Source organism: Halictus rubicundus, chromosome 8, assembly GCF_050948215.1.
Source record: "Halictus rubicundus isolate RS-2024b chromosome 8, iyHalRubi1_principal, whole genome shotgun sequence".
Taxonomy (NCBI): domain Eukaryota; kingdom Metazoa; phylum Arthropoda; class Insecta; order Hymenoptera; family Halictidae; genus Halictus; species Halictus rubicundus.
In genome coordinates, this window is record NC_135156.1 from 17483829 (window position 1) to 17510689 (window position 26861).

Genomic DNA, 26861 nt, shown 5'->3' on the forward strand with positions numbered 1-26861 from the left:
TGGAAACAGGTTCACGTTGAACGTGTCCGGAGCGAAATCCCAAGGAGAGCCCGGGGGGATCAATAAAATCCTTGTCGTGGAGTCGCGCATGACGGAATTTATTTTACGAATTTCTTAAGGTTATGAAAGGAACCCGTGTTAGAAAACAGTGTCACACTGAACGCGACAGGTAAACAACCGCGGTAGATTCAGTTAAATGCGGAACGATGTTCGAGGGTGCCATAGCAGCGTTTCTGAACCGGCTCCTGGGCAAGTACGTTGAAGATTTGGATACCGAGCAATTTAACGTTGGCATTTTTTCCGGCGATACCTGTTTGACCGATCTTAAATTAAAACCCGAGGCTCTGGTAAGATTTCTCCTGTGTACCCTATTCGAAATCTCTATTTCAATTTTTCATGGAAAAGTCACAGTTCGAACGATTGTTTCCAGTACCAGCTTGGTCTACCCATCAGGGTAGAATTAGGACTTATAGGAAAGATCGTTTTAAAGATCCCATGGTCTGGATTATTTTCTCAACCCATTATCCTCTGCATTGAGGTAGAAAATTGATTCTTTGGTCTCCTTATTAACTGTTAGCAGTCAGCAAATTGTATCCTTATCATTGTAATTTGAACTTTCAAGGATGTGTACATAGTAGCAGTACCTGCTGCTCACGGTGCTTACGATGCTGAGATACAAAAGAAATTAATAAGGGCAGAAAAGAAAAAGATATTGGAAGATCTGAAAGAACATGAACCTCATAAAGCAGGTAGCTTATACAGTTAAATTCCACTTACCATGCAGCTGTTAATACGCTCAATCATTTTTAGAATTCTTCGACAACATATTAACGTCGGTAACAAAAAACTTTCAAATTACTATCAACAATGTACATATTAGATACGAAGAGAAGTTAAACGGGTCTCTGTGTGCATGTGGTGTCTGTATTCAGAGTATATCTGTGATGACTACAAACAGGTAATCGTTTCCTCAAGATATTTAATTGTATCGCGAAACATTCGTTATTGTTATCAAATAAATTCTAGCAAATGGAAGCCTGGTGTTTGTGGAAACAATGTGAACACAGTTTATCAATTAGTAAGAGCAGAATCTCTAAGCATGTACATGGACCATGACACTGAGTCTTGTCTCGCAAGCAACAGGTGTGACTGGGACATATCCGCTGTCCTAGAGTGGAAAGATACTATGCATAGATCTCTACAAACTTTTGGTGTTGGAGACAAGGAATTTCAATTTCGTATGTTCTTTCTTATGCTTCATTGTCAGCCCTGCAATGACACACTAGGGTGTCTCAAAACTTAGCAAGCTTGAGCTATATATCTAAAAGAAATTTAGGAAGTGTTTTCGACAAACAAGTGTGTCTTTGTAGGGTACACTCCATTTCATTCAATGGTTCAGAATTAATATCATTTTGATCGTGTTTCAGTTCTGAAACCTTTCACGGCAAAAATAAAGGTGATCATACACAAAGGAAACGAGGCTCAAACATGTCGTATGTTAGTCGATATAGTGTTGCACGACGTTGCGATGCAAGTTACTGAACAGCAGTACATTACATTTTGCCATCTTTACGATTCGCTGGAGCGCGCAATTATAAATAAGTATGTGTCCTAAAATCTATTTTGCTTCGAATATGAATATGTCTTTATTTACTCCAATAATGTTATAGACCTTATATGAAGCATCGTCCAAACGAAGCTCTGCTAAAGAATCCGTCAGCTTGGTGGAAATACGCCTACAATTCGATTCTGGAATATAACGTGAAACCCTACACTTGGACAAGAATCGCCGAACACAGGAAAAGCTACAGGAAGTATAAAGAAACATGTCTGCAGAGTTTATTGAGGCCGAACGATACGGAACTGAAATTAGATTTACAGAAGTACGAAGATTGTTTGACGATACTGAATATAGTAATCGCCAGAGAACACGCCAGACAAGAATTGCAAAATAAAACTATGGAAGAGAAGTCTCATGACTTGAGCGGCGTTCACTCGATACAAAAGAATATGGAGAACGCGTCTTCATCCTTAGAAGGGCAAACTCCGAACGTTGAGAGTATCGATGCGCAAGAAACCAAAAAATTATCTCAGAGTAATGCCAATAATGGATTAGAGAAGAAGATAAAGTTCGAAAAGTTACCGCAACCTATTGGTACAATCATATTTCTGTATGCTAATACACTAGGTATATTAGGAACACTAAGGATAATTTTTGATTGCAGATTATAAATTCAATTTCACTTTGGCAAACGCTTGTTTGAGTTTCCTCAACAACAGCGACAGAGAAATATTTGTTATAACTATGACACAGTTTCTGACCAGCATTGAGGTGCAACCGATCATGTCTGCTTTCAAAGTGTCTGCTCGAGCCGAGAGCTTCGTAGTGGAAGGTGTTTCTCCAGAAGGTGATCTGGTGCCTCTAATCACTGTAGACAACATTCTCACAGGTAATTGAACGTGTTATCCATACAAGTTAAAATTCGATTTACGATTTCGATCATTTTTCTGTTCAGACAACGTGTCGACTAACTTCCTGGCAATGGACTTCGAGAAAAATGGAGAAAACGTGGATCCAACTTTCGACGTATCTTTAAAACTCGAGCCCATCGAAGTTACTTATTACCATGTAATTGCAATGTGGTATATACCGTACGAAGTATATGAAAACGCATGTATTTATTAAAATTTTATTTCAGCATGCCGCGATGGAGATTATACAATTCTTTAAACTAAACGACGCGAACATTCGAACCACGATTCTATGGATGTACAAGCTTTACGAGTACATGAAAGGGAACCTTCTGGTTTTAGCGGACAATATCGTTTCTCAAACCCTACGAATCAGTTTCAAAATTGACATTAAAGGACCGTACATCGTGTTTCCCGAACACGGATCGATACAGAAGTGCGTACGATATAAAACATTTCTTAGATTGTAACATAATTGTGGTTTGAGCCTGTACACGAAGGAATTTTAGAGGTGGACATGTTCTTGTTCTGGATTTTGGTAACGTGAGTGTGTCCAACGAACTTCAAGCGACCAACTTGCAGCTTGAGGACGCCACGCTCATGGAGCTAGAAGAATTGCTTTACGATAGAATACACTTTGTATTCTCCGGTGCACAAGTTTTGTTTTGCCACTCGGGTATGTCTTGCTGTGCCCGTACACTTGGATCGCAGCTAACATCCTCGTTATACGTTACAGGAGACGACTGGAGAACAGCCAGGAAACGAAAAGACTCCGAGTGCCACTTCGTGCAAAAGATACAAGCGAACACGACTATCTCGTACAGTATAAAACCGGAGTACCATCAACTACCCAGGTGTGTTTTTACAGTTCGAATCGAATCGCAATCAAGCTTATTGCAATGTTCGATTTCACAGGACCAAGGTGAACGTTTCGATTTCGAGCATCAAGTTCAATCTGTCGGAGAACAAGATACAAATGATCGTTCACTTTTTGAATTTATTGTTGTTGACCTATCAGCAAAACTTTAGAAAGTGTGATTTCAATTGGAAGCAGTACGGTACGAAAAAGAATCCCGACGCCGTCGTCGTGACGATAAAACATTTGAAGACTGTCCAACGCAGTGTGTGCATGCTATCGATTGGAACATTGCAAAACAAGTTCAATCACGTTACCAAAGAATTGCTGACCAGTAATGTGCAGAAACAGAAACTCGATAGGTAACCAAGTAAGACTTAATACTAACTTCAAAAACAGATGTTTCGATACATCGTTGGCTGACTATTTCTTAAGACGATGGCAAGTATACGGTCGGTAAGAGATATTTTTGTCGACAGGAGTGTAGTGTCTTCGGAAATCAGCGAGGAAGATTTGGAACAATTATCTAAAACTATACATTTGTCTGGATTCGATGATAACGTGTCTCCGTGCAATCATATCAAATTGTTACTGAGATTTGCCATTGGAGAGGTATTCGCGCATGAAAATTTGCTCTGATTAATTATCGTGCCACGAATCTTCTAATAACGTGTACGAATTCTTAGCTATCGTTTCACTTGGTGAGCCTCAATCACGGAAGAGAAGAGCCCTATCTAAATTTGAGACTCCACGGATTGTACCTAGAGACTGCTTTAATGGTGTACGGTCCTGCTGTTCAGTTTGGAGTAGGATCTATACTTTTGGTGGACAAAACTAATGCGGGCGTAACAGGATCTTACCTGGAGCTGATATCAACCGAAGAGCCACACGAAGTTCTTGTCGTATCGTACCGTAAGGTACAGAACACTTTGAACTATCATTATAATTCGCTTATTTATCCTTCTAAGAGCTTGTAATTCTTTAGGTAAAATCGAACTGCCCCGACTTCAAGTCCCACTTCAAAAGCATCGAGCGATCGCTCGTCATAAATATTCTCAGTGTTCACATAAATCTTCACAGACCCGCGCTAATGAAACTTCGAGAATACTGGTTCGGTTTGATCAAGTAAGCATTTGATTCGTTTATTACCTCAACACTAGGTTTACGGAGCACCAGCAGTGACTATTTCACATTACTGCATAAAAATAACAAGAATACGTCTGTCCAAATTTTTAGCCATTTTTTAAGTAATATATACCCGAAGAAATAAATTTGTTGAATAATTCCTCATGAAAATGCCTGGTCCCGCAAACTTAGTGTCAAGGGAGAGTATGTTCAATACAAAACACCATTGTTTTCAGTACACTCGAGAAGAATAATCTCATCAGTTTCGCGGAGAAAATATTTCGCACTATAGCGCAATGGAAAATAAAGAATAACGATCCACCCATTCCTCCAGGTACAGAGAAACAGACTGCTGCAACGCTAAAAGATAAATACTGCCAACTTTGATGAATCTACATACTTCCAGGTGCCATCAAGTTGAATTATTCTGCGCGACTCAGCGCGCTCGTCGTTCGATTCTGCGACAAAGACATGGATCTGTTAGAGATACAAGTTCTCGGCTTGGAGAACGACTGCATCTACAACGCCAACGAGAGGATGGTTTTGCGTGCGCACTTGAGACATCTGTCCGTCGAAGACTTGCACGACGATACTCTGTATTCAAAAGTAATTCCTACGATCTTCGATTTACAATCCTCGGTGATGAAAACCTAGTTTCGTGTGTTAAAGTTAATTCGTTTTATTTGAAGCTTTTAACCACCGATGAGGATAGAGTGCTCGACTTGAAATATGTCAGACACATGCCGAGGCTATACACGTGTTCCGACATCGACACCAAGAAGGACGACGTGATGTCGGATGGAACTTTCAAGCTCTCCATTGGAAGAATGAACTGTGTGCTCGTTTCTAAAATATTGTACGATTTAAAGGTACAAACCTTCGACACGTATTCTTGGAAAGGTCCTGCGAGTACCGACAGTTACAAATTCGATTCGTTCCACAGTACTTTTTAGCGCCGTTCTTTTCAACCTACTGTATGCAATTTAAAAATTACTTGATCGACAAAGTTACAAACGGCATCAAAGAGTTTAAGAAGAGCGCTACGAAGCTGCATATTTTTATCGACATACAAGGCCCTATATTCCTTCTACCGCAAAGGAAAGATGTTCCCAGTCTTCTGGTATTAAATACAGGTTGTGCTCGCTAATAACAGGTAGTCAAGATTATCGATCGATTGCAATTATTAACATATTCATTTCTCTAGGTGTTTTATCGGTGGAGAATTTTTTCAAAAAGGTTGAACAATCGACTGAGAATTCTAAAACCGATGGAAGTCATCTGATAATCGACAATATTCTGGTGAAGCTGAAAAACCTGACCGTGTCGAGGGCGATCATGACGCTTAGTAGAGATCTAGAAATTCAAGTAAAATTGATTATTGATTCGTGGATCACGAGCGTGCTCCTTACAACGGATAATAATGGAAATTTTGATTCACAGGAGCCGATAGTAGAGCCGATACATATCCACTTTGATATTAAAAGAAAAACCGAATATCGCAGCCCAATGGAGTTTCAAACATATGGATTGTTCAATGTGCAAGGATCTATGGATTTTGTGTACATCAATCTGAGCCAAAGAGATCTCAAGTCCAGCATTCTAGTGTGGAAAGACAACATATCAAAGATCGTACTGTTCGAAGATATACACGAGAATGAAACGCAGTCGAACGTGGAAGAGAAACTGACCAAGTCCAATCAGGACATGATGGTGCAGAAACTGGAAGACTTTCTCACTCAGAACGAGAATACCGTGTGCGAGGTGAACGCTAAGCTAACTCTCGAGGGGCTGCAATTAAATTTGTTCTTGGACTCGGAGGAGGTATAGAGCTTTCGGTCATTTTATTTTCTTCATATTGAAATAAACAAGATGCAAGTTTTAATAGGTCGGTTGGTCGAAAAAGATTTGGAAGCTTGTCCTAAGCAGCTTTTCATTCGCAGGTGTTGAGTTCACCGGTTCGCGACCTGAATCATGGTCTATGCAGGTTAACCTTCGGCGAGTTGATCAACACTTATGCGTTCTACAGCGACAAGGCCTTGAAGATGAAGCTGTCTCTTCAAAGTTGCATTTTGCAGGATACCAGGAAGGATTCTCAAGCTATAAGAAAGTCTGTGTAGCATTCTATTTTCTGCACATTCGACGGAGAGCGAACTGTATTAACGCTATTACTTTTTTTTCCATCGAAGGATAATCCAGGCGCCTGCAAGATTGATCGGAGAGCATCCAGAATCCTGCATATCTGTGTCGATGTCGCCTATCGTTGACATCGCGTACACCTGTGCGCCTGCCGGCGAGAAGTGTCTCGACGCGCTCATCCAGGAGGTCAGAATGAACCTGTCCGTGCCATTTGTGATGCACTTGACACGGTACATCATGGATTCGATTCCAGCCGAGCAGGTCGAGGAAGGAATCATTAACCACGGATACGAGAGCAACAATCAAAGAACAGTAAGTAGAAAGTCGCGTTTCGATTCGATTCGATCGACCGATCTACACAACTTTTTCGTGCCATCCAAGATATTCGTTATGGCAACAACGTAATTATTGTCACGATGCGTGTTTCTTTTAAATCAAGAACAGGGACATTGCCAGCGTGGAGAGAGATAAATTAAAATACGCACAATATTTTAAGGAGGAGCCAGGTACTTGCGTTTGTAACGTCATGTTGCTTCGATTGCGGTTTTCTGTTTAGCTTGTTTTGCTCCCTCTCCATATGTAACAAGCATCGGTTGGCAAGATTTTTAAATGTTCACACGTTGACTACCTTACGGTTCGTACGCGAGAAAAAAAATGTCTTGACAGATAAGTTTGTTCGTTTAATTTTGTGGAATATTTTGGGACCGCATTTCGATAGTCAACGTGTTGACCTGCCACGACTGCGCATGTACGTTTATCGTTTGTTTTCCCATTTATACGGAATTGCAATAACAGCTGTTGTTTCACGTGTCTAGATGCTTCTGTGTCTGTGAGAATACACAAACCAGAGATCTTGCTCTTTGGAGGGCTGAAGACGGGCAACTCTCATGTGATTCTACTGCAGGCAGAGGTAACCATCGAGAGCAGCAGGCATAGCTGCTCGTCCTCGATCGTTTGCACCTTCACCGATGTTCGTGCAAAGTCAAAGAAACAAGGAAATTACGCGAAACAGACTCCTTGCTGGTTACTATGTCCCTGCGACATAGAGATTTGCAGGAAAGAAGAAGCGCCGGAGTTCAATGCTGACTACACCGTCACTGTCAATGCCATCGACATCCACCTGTCTGCAGAAATCATTCACACGTTCATCGATGTGAGTACCAACAAACTGGAATGCTTCGATCAGTTGTCATACACGTATGCACTAACGTCTTTTTTAGATACTGAACGAAGCAACGAGCTTTCTGGAAAGCATGCACGTGAAAACGGAAGAGAAGTTATTTCATCAGGATTTTAACGCGCACTTCAACTTGTGGACCCCGAAGAAAATATCGAATGTACCTTATAAGAAGACCATCGATGGTGAGAATCGAAATTTGATTGGATTCTGAGCCTCCGACCAGATTGACAATCTTTTCTTTGGATGTTGCAGATGATTTGAATCTGCTGTGCGAATGCAGTGACAAAATAGTAACTGTCCATGTAAAGCCTCTGGTCATTTCGTTGTTGCTGGAGATCGAATACTCGACCGAGAGATTGCCAATTATCAAGGTGGAGAACATAGTAACCGTCTCCATCAACGACTGGTTCAACAATTTCTCCTTGGAGTCCAGCATGAAGCTCCACGCGTTTTGTTACAACGCGGATTACAAGAGCTGGGAGCCACTGATCGACTTGTGCTCCGACGATGATACTAATTACAGACCATGGGAATTGATAATAAAGGTTGATTAAAGAGCCGTCTGTTCTTTGCTGTCAGTAAACAGATGAATATCTTTTGTCGGTATCAATTAATGTTATGTTATTCGTAGATGCGTCACGGCGAAGCTTTCATGGTGAACTCAAATTGGACCGATCCGTACCAGCAGATAAAGCAAGACGCTCTGAAGACCAAGAAGAAAGGCGTGAAGAGCATCGACCAAGATTTTACGGACATGGTTTTTATAACTCCGGATCATTTGGCTGTATCAAAACCAAACGGTAGCGCACAATTAGAGCTCGATCTCTTGTTTCGGTGAAACGGAATACGCGACTGAACCGTGACTACAAATATTTCAGACAGTGAACTGTATGCACCGTACGAAGAAGATTCTGACACGGACGACGACGAGGGTCAGAAAAAGTTGACCAGAACGTCCAATTATTTGTTTAACAGTAACAGCAGCGGCGAGGAGGACAGCGACAGCGATAACTCTAGCACAAACGAGGATGAGGGGTTGGAATTGACACCAGAGTGCAACGTGGATTCTTGTGAGAAAATAGCATTCGATAGAATTGATACCATTATTTTAATAACAATGTTTAATTACAGTTGGTCCGATCGGTCGTGAGTCGATTAAATCCAACGACATGGCAGTCTACATCACCGTCTCCACGGAGGAGAAACTGAATCTTATAGTTACCCCGAACTTAATTGCTGTCACGGACGTTATTATAAACGCGTTTCATCAAGCCAACAGTGGAATACCAGTAGTACCTACCAGTATCAGGAAGCTGAATCTACTGAATGCCATCGGTCACGAAAGTCGAATAGAACTGCTTGCTTCGACAGATGTCAGTGCACTAGACATACCATGCACCGAACGCCTTTTTCAATCTGATTTCAACCTTATTTCCTTTCGTTGTAGGAAGATAACAAGACTGGTAGTCGCGTTATAGCGAGCCAAGACTACCATAATATCGATTCACCAGCGAGTGTTCCAAGTAGCCCGGAACCAGAGATTCAGTCTGCACATGGTAGTCCGCAATGGGCGGAGAATGACATGGAGTTCACGGATCCTAATCCGACAGTGCAAAATCACTCGATGCCGATCAAGGAAATATTTCAAGACGATTCTTCCATCAGAATATACAAAACAATCACGGGGGAGGTGTTGCGTGTTACTTTTCAAGGTATCGGTCGTTTCTTGTAGAATTGTACACGCAGCAATGCAACGGGAACGTCGAAGTTTCACGGATTCCTTGTTCAATTTAGGATTCGAAGACGTGCTCGTCTATTGTCCGATGCGACAAGGCTGCAATTTGGTACCACTGCGACCGGTCAGGCACGAAGTCCGCTATCATTTGGTCATCGACGCTACGATAGATAATTATTTGCATCGTACGATCACCGTACGATCACCGTTGCAGGTAAACTATCCAGCATCCATTTTATTCCAAGCGACATAGTACTTGACACACTTCATATTTTAATTGCAGTTTCGAAACGAAACTTCTTATACGCTGGGTCTTTACTATAAAAAATCGTTGTTGGACAAACTGGGACTGTCTTGTATAGGCGTGCCAACGAACCCATTCGACGACAATATTAGAATGACAATCATCGAACCTGATTCCACTTACAATATTCCTTTGTACATAGCTTACCATTTTCCTATACATATTCTACCCGCTTATTTAGAGTAAGTGGAAATCCAGGCGCAGCATGCAACAAATAATGTTCGAAACGGTGTACGACACGAGAAATGTTTGTTGCAGAAAGTACCATGTCAGCGAAGAAGGAATCTATTGGAAAGAGCTGAGCGCGTCGATGAACGTGGCGAGAGACATTTACTGTAAAATGAAGGAGGACGAGAATCAGTCTGTGTTTTGTGTCAAGGTTTCCTGTAACGAGGTTCCATTAACCACGAGACCGAGCTGTCAAGTACCGAGCTACTTGATTAGCATCCACTCGCCTCTCATTTTCAACAATCAGTTACCGTTCGTTGTAGACGTCAACATACCCTCTATCAACTATGAAGTGAAAATTGAACCCGGAGAGAAGATCAATATGCATTCCTTGAACTGTAACAATGACATACAATTTGTGTTCAAGGTGCGTACCGTTCATTCAGACTGCTACTAATTTAGAGGTGTGCGAGACGACCCGAAAATGTCGGGACCAAAATTTTATTCGGCAAAATTCCCGAGCACCTTAGGGATCTCGAATATTCTCCTGATCTTTTCAAGAATCCCATATTTATTTGAAGTATCAGACATTTTTGGGTTCTCGCACAGCTCTATACGAATGCTTTACGTACCGGGGGCGATTTAGAAAACATCAGAGACATATACAGGGTGAGTCACCTAACGTTGGCACCTCAAATATCTTTGTTGTTTCTGAAGATACGTAAAATATGGTAAGGACAAAGTTGAATGTCACAATGGGGCTGAAACCTTTTTTTTGGCATCGTGTCAGCTCCCATTGTACCATTCAACTTTGTCCTTACCATATTTTACGTATCTTTAGAGACAACAAAGATATTTAAGGTGCAAACGTTAGGTGACTCACCCTGTATAGTTGAGTATTTCATATTGAGAAACTTCTCGTTGCAGATTCAAAATTACTTGGGCGGATACTGGACCGGCACAGCGAAATTGAACACCAACTTGGAAAGGAAATTCATTCTGATGACAGCGGACAGTGAATCGGACTTGACCAAGCCTTTCCTGTTGAACATAGAATTGTGCAAGATCACGAGCTGGCACATTGTTATTCAATCTCAATATTGGATAATAAATAAGTCTGGATTGCCTTTGTATATTCAGGTAGCCACTCAATTTTTCAGTAGAATCTCACACGATGCAACAACTTGACGGCTTAACGAAACGGTTTCAGGAGTGTCATTCCCACATAATCAACGAAATTCCCGAGGAAGAGTTGATCATATTCTCTCAGAAGAATAACAAGAAGGGTACGATCAGGTTGAAAGCTCATCAGTCCGAGTGGTCGTTACCGTTCGGCCTCGAAGGGATCACCTCGATGTCTTTGATCGTGTGCAAGGACACGGAGCGCGGGAGGAAGTACAGAATCTTGACGGAAATCGAGAGCTCTCGCTTGTCGAATTTCACGAAGATTATCACGTTCCTGCCTTACTTCTACATCAGCAACAAAACGAAGAGAACGCTCAGGTTCATGGAGGAGAACGATCAAGCAGATTTGTGGAACGACCTCCTGCCTGGACAGAGCATGCCATTTTGGCCGGTCACGGATTCGATGAGGATGAGGATAAAGTGGAGGAACAGTCAATTGGTGTCTCAGCACTTCGGCATCACCGATACAGGGAAAACGGTGCTGAGAATGGACAACGGCGTAAGTACCGGAAATACTCAGCAATTATAATAAGAATGTACAAATCAGAAAATCATCGCGTGGCACTTGTAGTCAGCCATCACCGTGGAGATCAATGGCGGACTGAATTCCCCTTACAACATCACGTTCCAAAAGTGCGTGCCTGGGGATATACCGGTGAGGATAGACAATTTCTGCGACGACCTGTTTCTGAAGATCAGCCAGCACAACTTGGGACAAGTGGCATTGGTGAATCCATTCCAAAGCCTCTTGTACACGTGGGACGATCCGACGAAGCCCAGAGAGCTGATCTGGAATGTCTACAACAATAAGAAGACCGGGTATGACGCCAAGTTCGAAAAGGCAAGTGCAACGATAAATACGCAGCGAATAAAGCGTGAAATAAACATGAATCCTTTTGTTATTCAGGACGGATGTGGTCAAGAGGTTGTACCCCTTGTGATCGTCGACACCTGCAACACCGTGTCCTCCTCCACCTGTTCGTACAAACAGTGCAACAACAAGGCGACGTGGTTGGAGACCAAATCCGCGAGTTTCAGCGGCAGTGAGAACAACGTCTGCGACGAGGATGTCAAGTCGCCGACACTGAAACGCGCCCAGACGGAACAGACCACTGTCGTCTATTGGGTGAGCTACATGGAGAGCAATCAGAGAGTTCTATTGTTCACGCAACACGAGGCAGTGTTCTTAAAAGCGAAGAACATCATTGATCCTGAGCCGAGCAGAAAGGAGATATTTGTTTCCCTCGCTGGCATCGGCATCAGCATTGTAAGTCGAGGACTAAGCTGGTTGATTCTCTGGTCGATGGTTTCTTAAAGCATAAAATGCATTTCAGGTAACTAAATCAAACGAGATCCTGAGGGAGTTGGTGTACGCCAACGTGACAGATTCTGCAGCTCACTGGGAGCTTTACTTCGGCAGAAAATGGAAAAGTTTATCGTTAGAGTTGAGCGCGTGGATAGAGAGCAAATATGTAAATTCTTGTAAAAAGGCTCAGTTAGACAATTTAATTGACGTAAGTTGTTTCGCCATCGCTCAACGAGAGGTCACGAGTATTTACATGAACGAACTTTTCAGGTTGACCTGGCAAAAATGCACATAACCAAGCCGTTCTTTGGGAAACTGAGAAGGACCTACTCTCCAGCGATTTGGTTGCACTGTAGGAAGTCTATGACGTTGACTTACGTGCAGGGTTATGTGCATAGAATACAGGTATAACTGTAATTTCATTTAACATTGCATTCCACGGGGATAACACGATACTGAGAATTGCGTGTGCTGTTTCGCAGATTGATAATCAAATCCGTAACACAACCTTCCCTGTAGTTCTGTACTCGAACCTACAAAAGAGCGTTATCAATTATGCTGGGAACCCTAAGCTGAAGCACTCTATCGAGTTTGTTGGCTTGAAGCAGAGGAAGCTGAATTACAATGTTTACAAGTAAGCGTGAATCTTTGCATCGGTAATCGTGGGTATTGTTTACTAGAATCTTTCGACTTGTTTCGCAGAGGCATTTGCGTGATAGTGCGGGAATTCGATTTAAATTTACAAGAAGGTTTCCTTCTTTCTCTGATCGATTTGATCCCGAAAAAACCGGTGACTAAGTACTCCATCGCCGCAAAACTGAGAAAGGACGTCTCGAGCGTTCACATTTTGCCTTCCAACAGAAACAACAAGGTACTTCCGGAGTAATTTTTACCGATTATTTATAAAATTGTGTCCGAACGACACGCCCGTTGACAATGACCTGATAGTTGCAGAGTTCGATTGTTAAAAAGAAGAATATAATAGAGCACATGTATATTTCACCGATCCTAATACGCTTGATATTGTTAGCTGACACAGAGAGACCTAACATATATAATATTAGCGATATCGCGGATTACAAAAATATTGTCCGATTTATTTTTGAATATTCTGAGAATGGAAGCTCCGAGAAGCATGCTGAATTCAGGTGGGCATTTAATGCTATACATAATATGATTTGATATCGATATCGACGCTAATATCGAATCTTGAAATTTCAGACTCCCTTGTTATCAAAGAAACTTTATTACTGTTAACAATGAAGAACTTTCGTTCGATCTGTCACGGTCGTACGCCGCTCAGGCTATGCAACAATTTCAGGTGTTGATTCGCTCGATTACCGTTCTAGGAAATCAGTATGGCTACAACTTTAAATCACCAGGGGACAACTTCTACGAGTCGAACACCGTAAGAAAGCCAAACCGAATGTTCACAGATATCCTTCGATTTTAATTATTTCGTGTCTCCATCCAGACTAATTTAATTTGAGTTATTCTGCGTCGTAGTTGATCCTGTGCGGAGATGAAATAGCAGAGAAACTGAGCCACGAGGTAGCGTGTCAATTGGGCTACGCCACGGTAGACACTATACAGACGTCAGCCTTTAATTTTGATTTTGAACTTCACGTATCTCCGGCAAAGGTAATGGACCAAGACAGAATAGTCCTGGTGTTTCTGCAACAATTGTCGGGGGTCGATTAATCGGAGGATTTGATTGTAGACGAAAGAGCCATGCTTTCAGAACCAGGACGTACCTCCTCTGAATCATTTGATTCGTACCTCATTTTCTACAGAGATTGAGCTAGAGACTTGCAGCTTAGTAACTGCATTTATAAATAGTAAGTCAAATATTATTCACCGTTCGTAAGTAAACAACTATACGTAAACACGTGCGTTGAAATTGTGTAGGTGTTCACCAGGAAGAGTTGAAATATTTCTTCAGAACTTTAGGAAAGAAAACATCAATATTTTTTCATACTGAAAGTTCCTCCCTGAAAGCTTACTCAAAAGTGATAGCAGATATTATAAAGAGGTATGGAATAAGTATAGTAACCATTCGCATCAAGCATATTTATAGTCTATCGTACACCTTTTTCAGGGCACAAGAAATAGGTCATAAGTTTATATCTCGAATACGCTTACCGCGTTACGTCAATCCATACAAGGTAAACCTTAATCATTTTCATTAATCGAATTAATCGTTAACCCCTTTGCACTGCTACTTGTTTTACTATGAAAAAAGCAAAATATTTATTCTATACCCACGCAATCAAGTAGAATTTCATTTGAATTCAATGGGAATCATTACAAGTGTGATTGTCATTTTTCTTTTGCATCAGGGAGTCGAAATATTCTCGGTACACAAGGCGAAAGGGATGCACATTCTGACATTGATAAACAAAAATCCTTGTATGGAAGCAGAGACGTATTGGGCGCATGCTGCTTTGTCTAACGACGGGAAACATATAGCACTGGTTTCTTTGCAGTAAGTATGTCGACAGAAATCCATTCGTTCAACCAAATTCGAAAGCGTGTGCTCGCTACATTTTTTTCTCCATTGCTGTTTAGGCGACTATACTTTATCGAGAAAGGATCCGTATGGGGATCTTTGAACGTGAAATGGACTCTGGAAACGACTCAACTGCTATCACCTACAACCGTAGTCAATAATAAACTGATCCTACATGTGAACAAGGTATTTTTATCATGTATCAAACTATAATGGTATTTGAATCCGTGCTACGTATACTCGTACTATACTGATGGATCGATCTTACCTGTAGAACGAAGACAGCTTATCGCCCACGGGTGATTGGTATTTGGAAAGCGAAGCAACAGATGTTCTGGAGTGGCTGTGCCAGAAAATAAATATAGCCATGATCTTGAACATGGAGAACGGTATATGTTCAAACCAAGTTGTGTAACTGGAACCCAAACTATAAAAGAAAGATCATTGTATATTTAAATTAATCAGGCACAATAAATTCTCCAATGAACGCAACACTTCCTTCTATATTGAAAACCTATGACTAAGAAGCAACATTGTTTTGTTTCCTACAAGTACAATTTAATTCATTCTCAACTTTCGTATAGTTTAAATATCCTCTACGCATGGTTATCGCCGCCATCGCCGTCGTTATCATCATCACCCCATCATAATCATAATCATAATCATCATCATCATCATCATAATCATTATAATCATCATCATCATCACAATTGTGTAAGAGCTCTTCATATACTCTCGTAAATAGTTCTTTTTTCCCCTTGTTTAAATCGCTATTAAGTTCTATCTCAATGTTTCAGACGTGTCCGTATATCATATATATATATATGTCTATTATATATATATGTATATAGTCATTTGGATAAAGTACGTCTAGTTTATTTCATAATTTATTTACAAAAAGTCTTAGTAAATTACACTTACAGGCATCTCCACTCGAACTAAAGTAAATAATTTAAGAACTACACGTATTTAGATATCTATAGAGTAGGATACTTTGGGGTCAGGGAGAAGCTGGGATCAGGGAAAGTGTTCTGTTTAACTTATTTACCTCGTCCACCTTTTTTTTCCATTTTTCCTTCATCCTTTTCACCTAATTATCCTCGAACATTGTCGAATCAAATAGATCCTTTCGTTTCTGTTTTTTCTTTTTTTTTTACATGCGCTACCCTTGTGAAAACTTAAACACCGCTCGTTCGTGACATTTCTCTCTACCGAAACGAAAAAGGAAGTACCGGCGTGGAAAGTGTATGTACGTGTATGTTTGTGTCCCGAGTTTTTTCTGTGGACGTGTACATGTGTACGTGTGTGTGTAATGGGCGGGTCGTGTGTGTGTGTGAGTGTGTGTATGTGCGCGCACGAATACAAACATGCCATTGTTCCAAACTGTTAAAAATTAGGGTGGTTTCGTCATTTTTTCTTCTTCTCTCTCTCTCTCTCTCTCTCGTTTCTTTCAATTACATTAGGTAAATGTATATGTAAGAATCGTCGAAATGTGTGCAAAAGCTGACAATGGGGGGGATTAGTACGTACTAGTTTCTTTTCTCTTGCTTTACGATAACATACGCGCTTCGAAAAAGCATAAAAGTCTTGAGATTACAATTACATCCCATTAGAATTACTTAATGGCACGATCGAGAGCTTAAGATTTAAAAATTCCATGTTTTATCCGTCTCTGTATGTTGCGTTTGCTTACATTACTGAAAAATCACTCAAAACTCTCTCTCTCTCTCTCACTCTCTCCTCTCTCTCTCTTTCTCTCTCTGTTATTCTCTCTGCTACTCTTTCCCCACAATTTACGAACGATTACATATTTCTCGTCGATCCCCTCAGTTCACGGGTTACATGTTCTAATTCGACCGCAACAGCGCTCGGTTGTATTTTTTACAAACACGTTCATTCAAAAAGGAAAAAAAAAAGAAGGAAAAAAAAATAACTAAAACACCGAAATGTCTATCTACACGGAACTTCTTGTTTCGAGAAATCGCCTGAAAAGAAGCTGGAAAAAAAAAGGAAAATGAAAAGAAATAAAAAAAAACGGGGAATCCACCGAAAAAATAAAAGAAAATAATTCCGTGAAAAAATTTGTTTTCGTCAATATAAACTTAAGCGTTATCTGGCGCGCTTGCTCTTTCCCGGACTGTCCTCTAGTTTATCCTTCCGCTTACAACATTTCCTGTGCTTTCCTCTACCATTCTCTTCTTTTTCTCTCTCTCTCTCTCTCTCTCTCTTATTCTTTAGTTCTTGTAAGCTCGTGTATACGTAGTACATTAGCAGTTAATTTCACAGACACTATTCCCCACCCCTTTTTCTACCAGCAACCCCATCCCTGGTGCACACACGACCGAACCATTCGTTCATTCGTGACCTTTGTCGATACACACGTACACTCACGCGTACACACGCACGAACGCATACGCACGGACAAAACAGCGACACACGGACGGAAATCGTCGCGTGTCCCTTTCTGGTCCGACGAGAACACGTTCATTCGTCTCTCTCTCGCTCTCTCTCGTTCGTTCAACGTGTACGCTTTTGTTACAATTCCGTAAGTTTATCCTCCACCTGAATTGTTTTAAAACCGTGTCCCTTCAGCTTTTTCGTTTGTTTCGTTAATTTTCTTGTTTATCCGTTGCGCGCTCACACGCAACCACACACATACAGATTCCCCCCATTCACGCTCTCCTCGCACGAGAATGATCATCTCCCGGCAAAAGGGAAGTCAGACAACATTTTTCAACATTCTCCTCTCTCTCTCTCTGCTTTTTTTCTACTCGTATGATTCTATCTCTTTTCACGTTACAATTCTCCTTCTTCATCCTCTCCGTCAATAATCGCAGTTTCCTATTTCTTTCTCTCGCACGCACGCACGCACATATATGCATTCGCAGGCACGTACATACACTTTCTCGCTTTTTCCCTCTTTCTCCTCATTTTCCCAACAATGTCTTTCCTCAGTTCTAGGTTTGCCTGTGCATCTAATGTCGAGACTCTCGGTGGTCCAACCGGCTTTTTCTCATACAATTTTTGTATCTCCGTTCGCAACCGAGACCACCGTAGCGCGTTCGGCGCCGCATGGTGTACTTTTATTCTTCTCGTATTTCTGTTCACACCATATCTCTCTCTCTCTCTCTCTCTCTCTCTCTCTCTCTCTCTCTCTGTTCATTTTGTTTAAATTGTCTCGTTACTTGACACGCGGCGGCGCGACGCGTAGCTCAAATACACGATTCAATGGAAGTGTAGGTGTGTCTCTGTGTGTCTGTCTGTATTTTTCTCTCGTATCCATGTACGCGTGTCTCTGTGTAATGCACGCGCGCGTGTGTGTCCGCGTGTACGTGTTTTGTGTCGCGTGTATATGTGTTATCTACAAAATATCTTAATTACTCGCTAATTACAGCACAAAACATGCAAATATAAAAATTTGCATTATATTATCGTTAATATTTATATATATAATCGTCACCCCAATATTATCGTTCCGCATCGCACCATTTTAAGGTTCGTCAAACAGATTTGTTATTTTATTTTTCTTCAATAGTTTTGTCTCAATCGTCGTCTCTCAGTTATTCTTTTATATATTATTATGCTGCTAATAATCGTTTGTCTCATTTCTTCTTTCTCTCTCCCTCTCTCTCTCTCTCGCTCGCTCTTTCTTTCTTCAATCTCTCTCTCTCTCTTTCTCTCTGTCCGTATCCGTCTGATTCTACCATCGCACCCTCGACGTCTCTCGGTATCTTGTCCTACCTCTCCCTCTCCCACTAGTTGTAATCCATTTTGTTTTGAATCGGCACGATTTCACTCGTGACCTCGGGAACCCAGCCGTTTCGCTCCGTTCATTGATCCTTTTTCTCCGTTAATCATTCTTTTCATTAACTATGTAAATATCTTACACTATGTCGATATTATTCCAATTCACGAAGGGGGATTGGGGGGGCATTTTCGGGGGGGAAAAAAGGTATAGCTGACAGGTATCGCGTGTCGTGTCATGGCGCGGGCGCGGGCACGGGCGCGGGCAGGAGCGCGCGCACGGGCACGGGCGCGGCACTCGCGTATCTCGCAGTGTATCTGTTACGCGCACGCGGCTAACACCGTTCGATCAACTCTTTTTTGTTAATTCTCTTCCCCGTATTTACTCGATATAAAACTACAACCACGCGAATCTAGTGGCGTTTCTTATATCGACACTTTGTTCCGTCTACCGTATTCTCTATAACCGATTCCACCGTTCCTTCCGTTATTCTTCCATGGTGCTATTTTACCATACAACGTGCTCCTTTCTTTTTCCCTCCGTTATACTGAACACTATCACCTTCCTGCTCACACTTTTTTCTACACCTTTCTACGTTTTTTGTTTCTCATTCATTCGCTTGCTCTCTCATTCTCATTCTTTCTTTCACTCTCTCTGTCTCTCGCATCCTAAACGTACTCTCTCTCTCTCTTTCTCTCTCACTCGTTCGTGTATTCTCTCGCTCGCTCTCTCTCTCTCTCTCTCGTGTTTTCCGTATTATCTATATAGAATAGCAGCCACTAGGCGTATATATATAGCTGTCTTTCTGTCACCTTGGAAAAAAAACATTATCATCGTGGTAGTCGTCGTCGTCGTATCAGCATTTTACACAAGGAAGGAGGCTAAACGATCACGGATTTCAAACACACCCGCGTGTATATCCCAAAAAAGAAGAGAAAAAAAAAAGAAAAAAGGAGAATACAGTTTGTCTCTCTCTCTCTCTCTTTCTTTTTTTGTGTGTCTCAACAAAGTTACGCGCCCCTGGAACACTGGAACAATACACGAGCAACGATCGCGGCCACCTGCTGATCCAATATCTGACTCATCACCAGGGCAAGTAGCCGTGACTCGTGCTGTAACAGCAGAGTCCTGTTGTCCGGATGCCTGGCAAGGTTGAGCAGCGTGCCGGCCGCGCGTCTCAGCATGTCCAGGCTGGTTCCCATAGACTCAGGATTGTCCCGTAACGCGGCTAATCCGTGTTGGTTCACGACCCCGAGCGCGCTCGATTCCGCCTGCTCGATGAACGCGACCAGTAACGCAACGCACGGCGTTTGCAGTGCTATGGTGCGCGCCACCCCGCTGTCGGCCGCCGAGAGGAAATGGAGCAGATTCACGCCGAACTCGCGCAGCACTTGCTCCTCGCTCCGGCATAGTAGCCTGGTCAACACGGAGCAGAGTCTCTGAAGCCTGGAGTACGGTGGCGTCGCAACGACTAGGTCCACGTTGCACTCGGTAACACAAAGCTTACAGAGAGCCTCCAACGCTAATCTCTGAGGCGACAACGACGAGTTTGGGCCGACGGTCGGGAACGGATCCTGGCCGTGAGCGGCTGGACATACCGCCCAATGCAGAAGACCGTCCAACACCGGCCGTGATATCTCCTCCGGGTGCTGACTCAGATCCAAATGGCCGGCTATGTTCGCCGCCATCACCAGCACGTTTTCTCTTATGTGATGGAGAAAATCCCACCACCATTCGCTCTCGCCTTGCAGGCTACTGCAACTGTCGGCGAAATCCGCGTCCTCTTCCCGGTCGTAGTTCCGCGTCTTCTGTGTCCTGGCCGGATGCTCGTGATGCAACAGCAACAGCTTACCGAGCAAGCTCAAGAACGTCACATTCTTCGCGAATTCGGCCTCGTTGCCCGGTATGAACGTGAGATTCCTTAATATCGTGGACAAGCAGACGCAACGACGAGCCAGGTTGTCCTGTGTCTCGGTGACGAGGTACAAGCTCGCCTCGTCCCTCGAGTAACTCTCGTCCTCGTAATCGTTTATTTGTCTCCTCTTCAACGTACCCGCCGCATCTCTTATTTTTAATCTTGGTCCCTCCTTATTATCGTCCTCTTTCGATATCGACTCTTGCTGATCCTCGTTCTCCACCTTGATCTCGGGCTTCTCAATCTCGACGTTCGCCGTCGCCGCGTCGTTCAACCCGTTCTGCGTCGGGATCAGCTCCTCCTCGGACTTTTGTATGTCCGAGAAGTGCTCGCCCATATTGTTGTTCACCTTCGCACTCTCGGTTTCACACTCTTTCTTGAAACCGTCGTTCTTCTTCTCGAACAGCTCCCTCGTCAAATCGTTCATCTCCACCGGTTCCTTCTTGATCCTGGACAAAACGTCGCTCAACGTTTTCGTTTTCTTCTTCTTGTCGAGCTGTTTCTTCTCGCTGGCCTCCTTCGGCTTGTCGCCGAGTTCGGCGGCCTTCTGCGACGAGAACTCCGACGACGTCTCGAGCGTGTTCGAATCGACTTTGGTTTCGTCCTTCGAGTCTGTACATTCGACCTCCTTCTGCAACAACGGTGGCTTCTCGTCTCTGAGGAGACGCGCGAACGGTACCGATCCGATCTCGGACTGAAAGCAGGTCACTATGTATTTCGTGGTGCAGGTGTCGACTTGCCAAGGTTCGGTCTCGGATTCGCACTCCTGGTGATCCCAAGTCCTCCGTGTGTCCAGAACGAACAGGTCCTCGTCCCTTGAAATGATTTTCACCGGACGACCCCTTCTCGACAGGAACGTGTAGTTCGACGAGGACAAAAGTTTCGTTCGATCTTCCGGATCGATCGGTCGTGTCACGGCGCCCAAATCCACTTCCGGCCCCTCCGCCGATTGGTTCCAGTTGCGATCCTCCTCGTTCACCGTCGACTCGAACATGTCCGACAGGGAACGCGAAAAATGTTCCAGCAGGACGTCCAGCAGCCCCGGCAAATGCGTCAATCCAAAATAACTTACCTGCAAGAACAACGGTTACACGTTTCGACGCGGTACTCTTCAAAGTGTATTCGTATACTCTCGCGAGACAGGAACGATCGAGAAAGAAAAAAGAAAAAGATGTAAAGACTTACAGAAGAGTCGTCAAATAATAATATGTTTAGTACGTCAAGGGCCCAACAACTTTCAGCTAATAGGCCAGATCGTAAAGCCATCATTATGCGCCAAGCTTCGACAGGCGCAACGTCGGCTCGTGTCAGCTTCCGCCGCTTATAGATAAGTGGGGTCACCGCTTCCACGCTGTCAGGAGGGAATGTCATTTCTCTTTTCGATGTAGGTTGTTGACTTATCATGGGGTTGATTCCGAGCTGAGTCTATGAACGAGCAATTAACGTAACAACGCGCGTTACCATTATGTTTTTTTAAAAATGAAAGATGCGTTTTATCGCGTATAATCACGTACCTGGTGATTACCAGGTGCAGGATAAAGGGGGGACGGTTGATTCGAGTATCGATGATCCCACGGAGGAGGAGCGTGCGCTATAGCGTTCAGAGTCGGTTGAGGAGTAGTTCTATTTGGTTGCTGACTACCCCATTGCTGATTACTAGCGATTGCTCCTGCTGCAGGCGTAGAAGACACAGGACCGACCGGTGGCGTCGGTTGCTGCGAAGGTGGCTGTGGCGGTTGTGATTGCGATTGCGGTTGTTGCGATGTGTACGGTACCCTACTGCTCGCGCTACTGTTGTTGTACTGGTTGGTTGTATTTGGCCATCCTATTGCCCATCACAGAATATGTCGTTCAACTATTCACATTCGCTGTTCATTTATCGAATACCGATCGATTTACCTGGATACGTTGGTCTTGGTTGATTATATTGAGGATACTGTTGGTCTTTGGCAAAATCAGGATGGCGCCTAGGCGGGTTTGGACCTGGCGGTGGCGGAGGCATGTTCTTGTTTGCACTCGCGCCTCCTGAATATATTTGTGTCCCTGCTGGAGCTCCATATCCTCCCTTCAATCGAAAGCAAATCATAGTCGATAAGATACTGCGACGATGATCAGTCCACGCTGCCGTTGGCGCAAACAGTTCGCGCCGACAGCAGCGTAAACACTTCAGCGAACTATGATCAGCTGGCAGCGAGCTCGCTCCGGTGAACAGAACACCAAAGAATCTGTTCGACGAACTCTCAAGACACATGGTGGACGCATTCAGAGCCAATTGTACCGAGTAATTTTTCACAGTCCTCGTAAAGTCTCTGTCGTTTGTTAAACATATTCTCCACGCTCGTTGTCGCTTTCTTTTTCCCTTTCAACACCGTCTTCTCGTATGACTAAATACGAAGCTGATACAAGCAAAAGATCTTCTTCCGACATATCTTATAATTTCCGTGTGCACACAACACAGCAAGGTCTACAACGAACTGGCCGCAATCACCAAGCAAAACAAACCTCGATGCAGTTACTGTTAGCGAGCAGCTCGTAAGAAGCTCCTCGGCGGCGAGGAATATTTACCTGTTCCTGTCGATAGTAATCTTGTGGGCACGAATAAGACGAAGTAGCGGAAGGCTGGGAGGGTGAAGAAGGTTGACTGGTAGTCGTTTGTTGCGGTACAGTAGCCGGATGTGTCTGCGGCGCAGACGGGTAGCTGTTACTTCTGGCGTTGGGCGGTGTTCCTGCCGGGTAGCTTCCAGCTTGTTGACTACTACTATATCTATTGTATATATCCTGTCCACTGGCGTTGTTCGGTGGCATGTTCCCTCCAGGATAACCCCTGTGAAATTTGTGAACGGTGGTCAACGTTACGTTTCTCACACCTCTGCTTCGTGTCTTACAGTAGGTACTCGCACGTTGTACGAAAAGGGAGGGTTTCCATAATTCCTATAACTCCCCCACTATCGAGGTCATGTGATCGGGAGAGCAACGAGCGAGAACCTACCGTGACCTCGGGCGTTTCGTTGATCTAACCTGTCGACGTCCGGTACGTAAGGTGAATAATGCGACCTCGGTGAGTAAGGTTGATTGAACTCCCCCTGTTGAGACAGGGTGTTTCCTTGAGGGCGGATGTACTGATCCTGGGGATAGTTTTGGTAGGAACCTGTGTTCTGGTAACTGGTTTGTTGTATACCTTAAACACAAACGAATATTTTCCAGTTGTTCAATGATGTTTAGTCTGTAACATGCGTTCTCCGGATAACAATAAGAGAATAAAAGGTAAACGATTAACAGGCAGTAAACAACGGACAAGGACGTGCCAAAATGGGAAACATATACATCGTTCTAAGTCGTGAAAGGACACAAGGAAGAGAGAAGTACCTGGGGTTCGTAGTGGACCAGGGTAGGGCGCCGCGTTCGACTTGCGAGCAGAGCGTCCCACACTGTTGTCGAACGGTTTCGCGCTATTCTGCCCGCCCTGGTTCGAACCACCTGTCGGAATATCATTCTCTCAACCGCTATTCCTTTCACACGATTCCACAACTATCAGGTTGATGGCATTGTCGTCGTATATGTATACACCAACCCAACAAGTTCAGCCCCGGCCGAGATCTCAAGGTTCTCCCTGTCGGACCGAATCGAATATTTTTTCGCGGCGGCCGACCATTAGTAGACTGCGGATTTTGTGCACTTTATGACACACGTTGTGTCTGTGCAATTTAAAACGGTAGAAACATTAACAGATTCCAACTTATTCAAATGATTCAAGAAAGAAATGCTGTCTCTTGTAATCGATACAATTTTTATTTTGCACAAACATCCGCTGTCTAGTTATCAGAGATGGGATCCTCGAACCTACTCGTTCTAGAATTCGAGCCCAGGTTGTATGAAATGATCACATAGCAACGTACGGGTAGCAAGTATACTCATTGAAACTTTTGTCGATTTTTAAGTACATTCAACCCTCCAAATCAGATCAAATTAAATTGGATAGAAATCGCAATGTTTGCTCCGCGTTGTAGAAGGGTTTACTGTACTGATAGAGACTCGTGAAACGAAACTTGGTTAATTGACTTGAATTCATAGGTGAATATTGAACTTGAATCCTATCCCTGAATCTTATTGATTATTGACCCGCAGTTATACCTGCGAAAAGGGGTTTAGCTGCGGGTTCGTTTAGGGGGGCTGAACGTGTTAATACGTTGTATCTAACGTGAATAATAGAATAGAATGCGAGTCATTTACCTTGATGAGGGGAAGGAGCACTACTCTGGCTGGGCGGTCTAGGAGGAGGAGGCGTGTACTCCGAAGAAGGTCCTCCAGGTGTACCGCCGGTGTAACCACTCTGGTAACTTCCATAACCATCCATGGAAGCATTACTCGATCCAGCAGCAGGGAAGGAATCTTGTGAATTGGAAGACCCTGAGGAACGTGAATTGTTTATTCATCGAGTCTCTTTATCGGTCACCCGGTGAACCTGCTGAACAGCTACCTAGGATTTTGATGATTTTTTGATGTGTTGTGCAAATCAATATTTTGAACGCCACTATCATCCGAAGGAAAAATTATCTGCATTAATTGCAAGATATAGAAAGTACATAGACATTTATTTCTTTTCTCAATCGTTTCAATCAGTTCTGACAAATACAACACCATTTATAAATTCTTTAAATAATTTTACTGCTTTGCATTTGATCTATTTATTTTCTATTAGAACGTCTATTTGTAACGTATCGAAAAATCATCGAAATCAGAGCGTAGGCCAGCGACGGGCCAGTTTTGGGGCCCCACCCAATTAACCCAAACTAACTCAAATGCCAACAATTTTTGTATAATTCATTTTTCTTGAGTTTTTAATTTTTGGACTGAACGCCGCTGGAGTAGGCAGCTATTCTGCAAGTTGAAAAATGATTTTGTACACCTACCCGGCGAGGGTACAGAAGCAGTTCCCTTTGATCCTTTCTTCTTCGAGCCAGCTTCGACTTGGTTTATGATGGGCTGTGGATCCACACCTCCACGGTCGAAGTGGCATTCGTACGCCAACAAGTGTTTCGTGTAGTGTTTTCGTAGCGTGTACGCTGCGCTACTACTCGCACCGATGCCGAGCGACCCCGCTATGTCTTTCCACGTTTTGTTCTTTGTCACCTATAGAGAATGAACGTGATTGTTTTCCTCTGTTAGACGCGTCGCGCCGTGTTTATCAATGTAAAATCCAAACAGCAAAAATCTGCATCTCGAAAACGCAAAATAAAAGGAAAAATTACACGTGAACAGAAACAAAAAAAAAAAGGAAAAAAAAATCGTTACAGGTACTAGTCTAAAAGAAAAACAAAACATCGATTTGGCGAAAAAAATAACCAACTCTGCCTTGTTTGCATTCGAACGACTTAATTTGTTGTTTTTTCTTTTTGTCTGACCATGCAGAAAAGTACGGAAAAAGTGAAACAGACAAAAAAGTACAGTCGAGACGAATTACCGTAATTATATTGATATTAAAAGTTTATCTTCACTGAATATTAGAATAATTCCATATAGCACCAAGGTTCGTAGATCAGGGCGCATTCCATACGCGTCGAACGACTACTTCAAGAAAAGACGTGTTAAAGCTTCTTTGTTCTCTCTCTCTCTCGTTCTTTTTTTTTTTTTAATATAGTTATAATACAAGAAAAAAAAGGGAAAAATGAAACACTAACAGCAAAAAAAAAAGTACAATGTGATCATGCACAATTCAGCGTAAACAGAAAGAAGCGTGTTCACAGTGGTTTTCAACAACCGACGATACGTTTTAAAATGCATAAATATGGAAAAGGAGAATTGAAAAAAAAAACAGAAAACGAGAAACTCGTATGTGTGTGTGTGTGCGCCTTCGTCCGAGTTGTCAGTTTTAGGTGACAGCTCGATGCGTGTACACAATGTTCAAAATGAGAAAAGAAAACGTGAACACATATAGAGACAATAAAAAAACTACGTAAAGACACCGAGGGCTAGATGGAACTACACTGCACCTTGCATACCTCCATGAAGCCCCCCCTCTCTTTGACGTAGAGGTATAGCCGAAATAGGTCGAGGGGGTTCTTGGAGATGGTAGGACAGCTTGTAATTGGTGTTCTTCGTTCTTCCATAAAGTTAACTAATTTGTCCAGCCATGTTCTTCGTTCCATCGAGTCGTCCATTTCGTACAATTTCGCCAAACTATCTGGTTTCTGTAATAATCATCGTTAGAATATTTAGCCACCTCTG

The 26861-nt window shown here is 42.9% G+C and overlaps 2 protein-coding genes across 7 annotated transcripts in view; one reads left to right on the forward strand and one right to left on the reverse strand.

Moving 5' to 3' along the window:
• On the forward strand, window positions 1-17044 carry LOC143356479 (intermembrane lipid transfer protein VPS13A). The gene is made up of 51 exons (XM_076792202.1): window positions 1-347; window positions 431-538; window positions 623-749; window positions 811-958; window positions 1027-1238; window positions 1428-1602; window positions 1671-2155; window positions 2226-2450; window positions 2517-2629; window positions 2700-2908; window positions 2982-3148; window positions 3209-3326; window positions 3388-3690; window positions 3808-3940; window positions 4015-4245; window positions 4314-4453; window positions 4690-4787; window positions 4860-5059; window positions 5143-5322; window positions 5397-5586; window positions 5658-5818; window positions 5894-6274; window positions 6394-6560; window positions 6640-6901; window positions 7029-7095; window positions 7405-7742; window positions 7810-7951; window positions 8022-8314; window positions 8401-8569; window positions 8648-8839; window positions 8901-9142; window positions 9217-9481; window positions 9564-9718; window positions 9788-9990; window positions 10067-10403; window positions 10904-11116; window positions 11187-11660; window positions 11733-12428; window positions 12496-12675; window positions 12738-12872; window positions 12950-13101; window positions 13170-13338; window positions 13416-13615; window positions 13689-13875; window positions 13974-14108; window positions 14188-14305; window positions 14376-14499; window positions 14566-14632; window positions 14807-14952; window positions 15036-15162; window positions 15251-17044. The coding sequence occupies exons 1-51, from the start codon at window positions 207-209 to the stop codon at window positions 15389-15391; spliced, it is 10341 nt and encodes a 3446-aa protein (XP_076648317.1). The 5' UTR covers window positions 1-206; the 3' UTR covers window positions 15392-17044.
• The window catches only part of Osa (trithorax group protein osa), a 19180-nt gene continuing 8730 nt past the window's right edge, over window positions 16412-26861 (reverse strand). For 5 of the 6 annotated variants that reach the window (XM_076792206.1, XM_076792204.1, XM_076792203.1 and 2 more), the window contains 9 exons: window positions 26627-26824; window positions 25547-25766; window positions 24867-25043; window positions 23655-23814; window positions 23202-23460; window positions 22536-22701; window positions 22151-22461; window positions 21822-22061; window positions 16412-21708 (listed from right to left, as the gene is read on the reverse strand). In XM_076792206.1, the coding sequence (XP_076648321.1) occupies window positions 19732-21708; window positions 21822-22061; window positions 22151-22461; window positions 22536-22701; window positions 23202-23460; window positions 23655-23814; window positions 24867-25043; window positions 25547-25766; window positions 26627-26824 (3708 nt within the window). In that variant the 3' untranslated portion in view covers window positions 16412-19731. The remainder of the gene's footprint in view (window positions 21709-21821; window positions 22062-22150; window positions 22462-22535; window positions 22702-23201; window positions 23461-23654; window positions 23815-24866; window positions 25044-25546; window positions 25767-26626; window positions 26825-26861) is intronic. The other variant, XM_076792205.1, reaches the window with a different exon arrangement.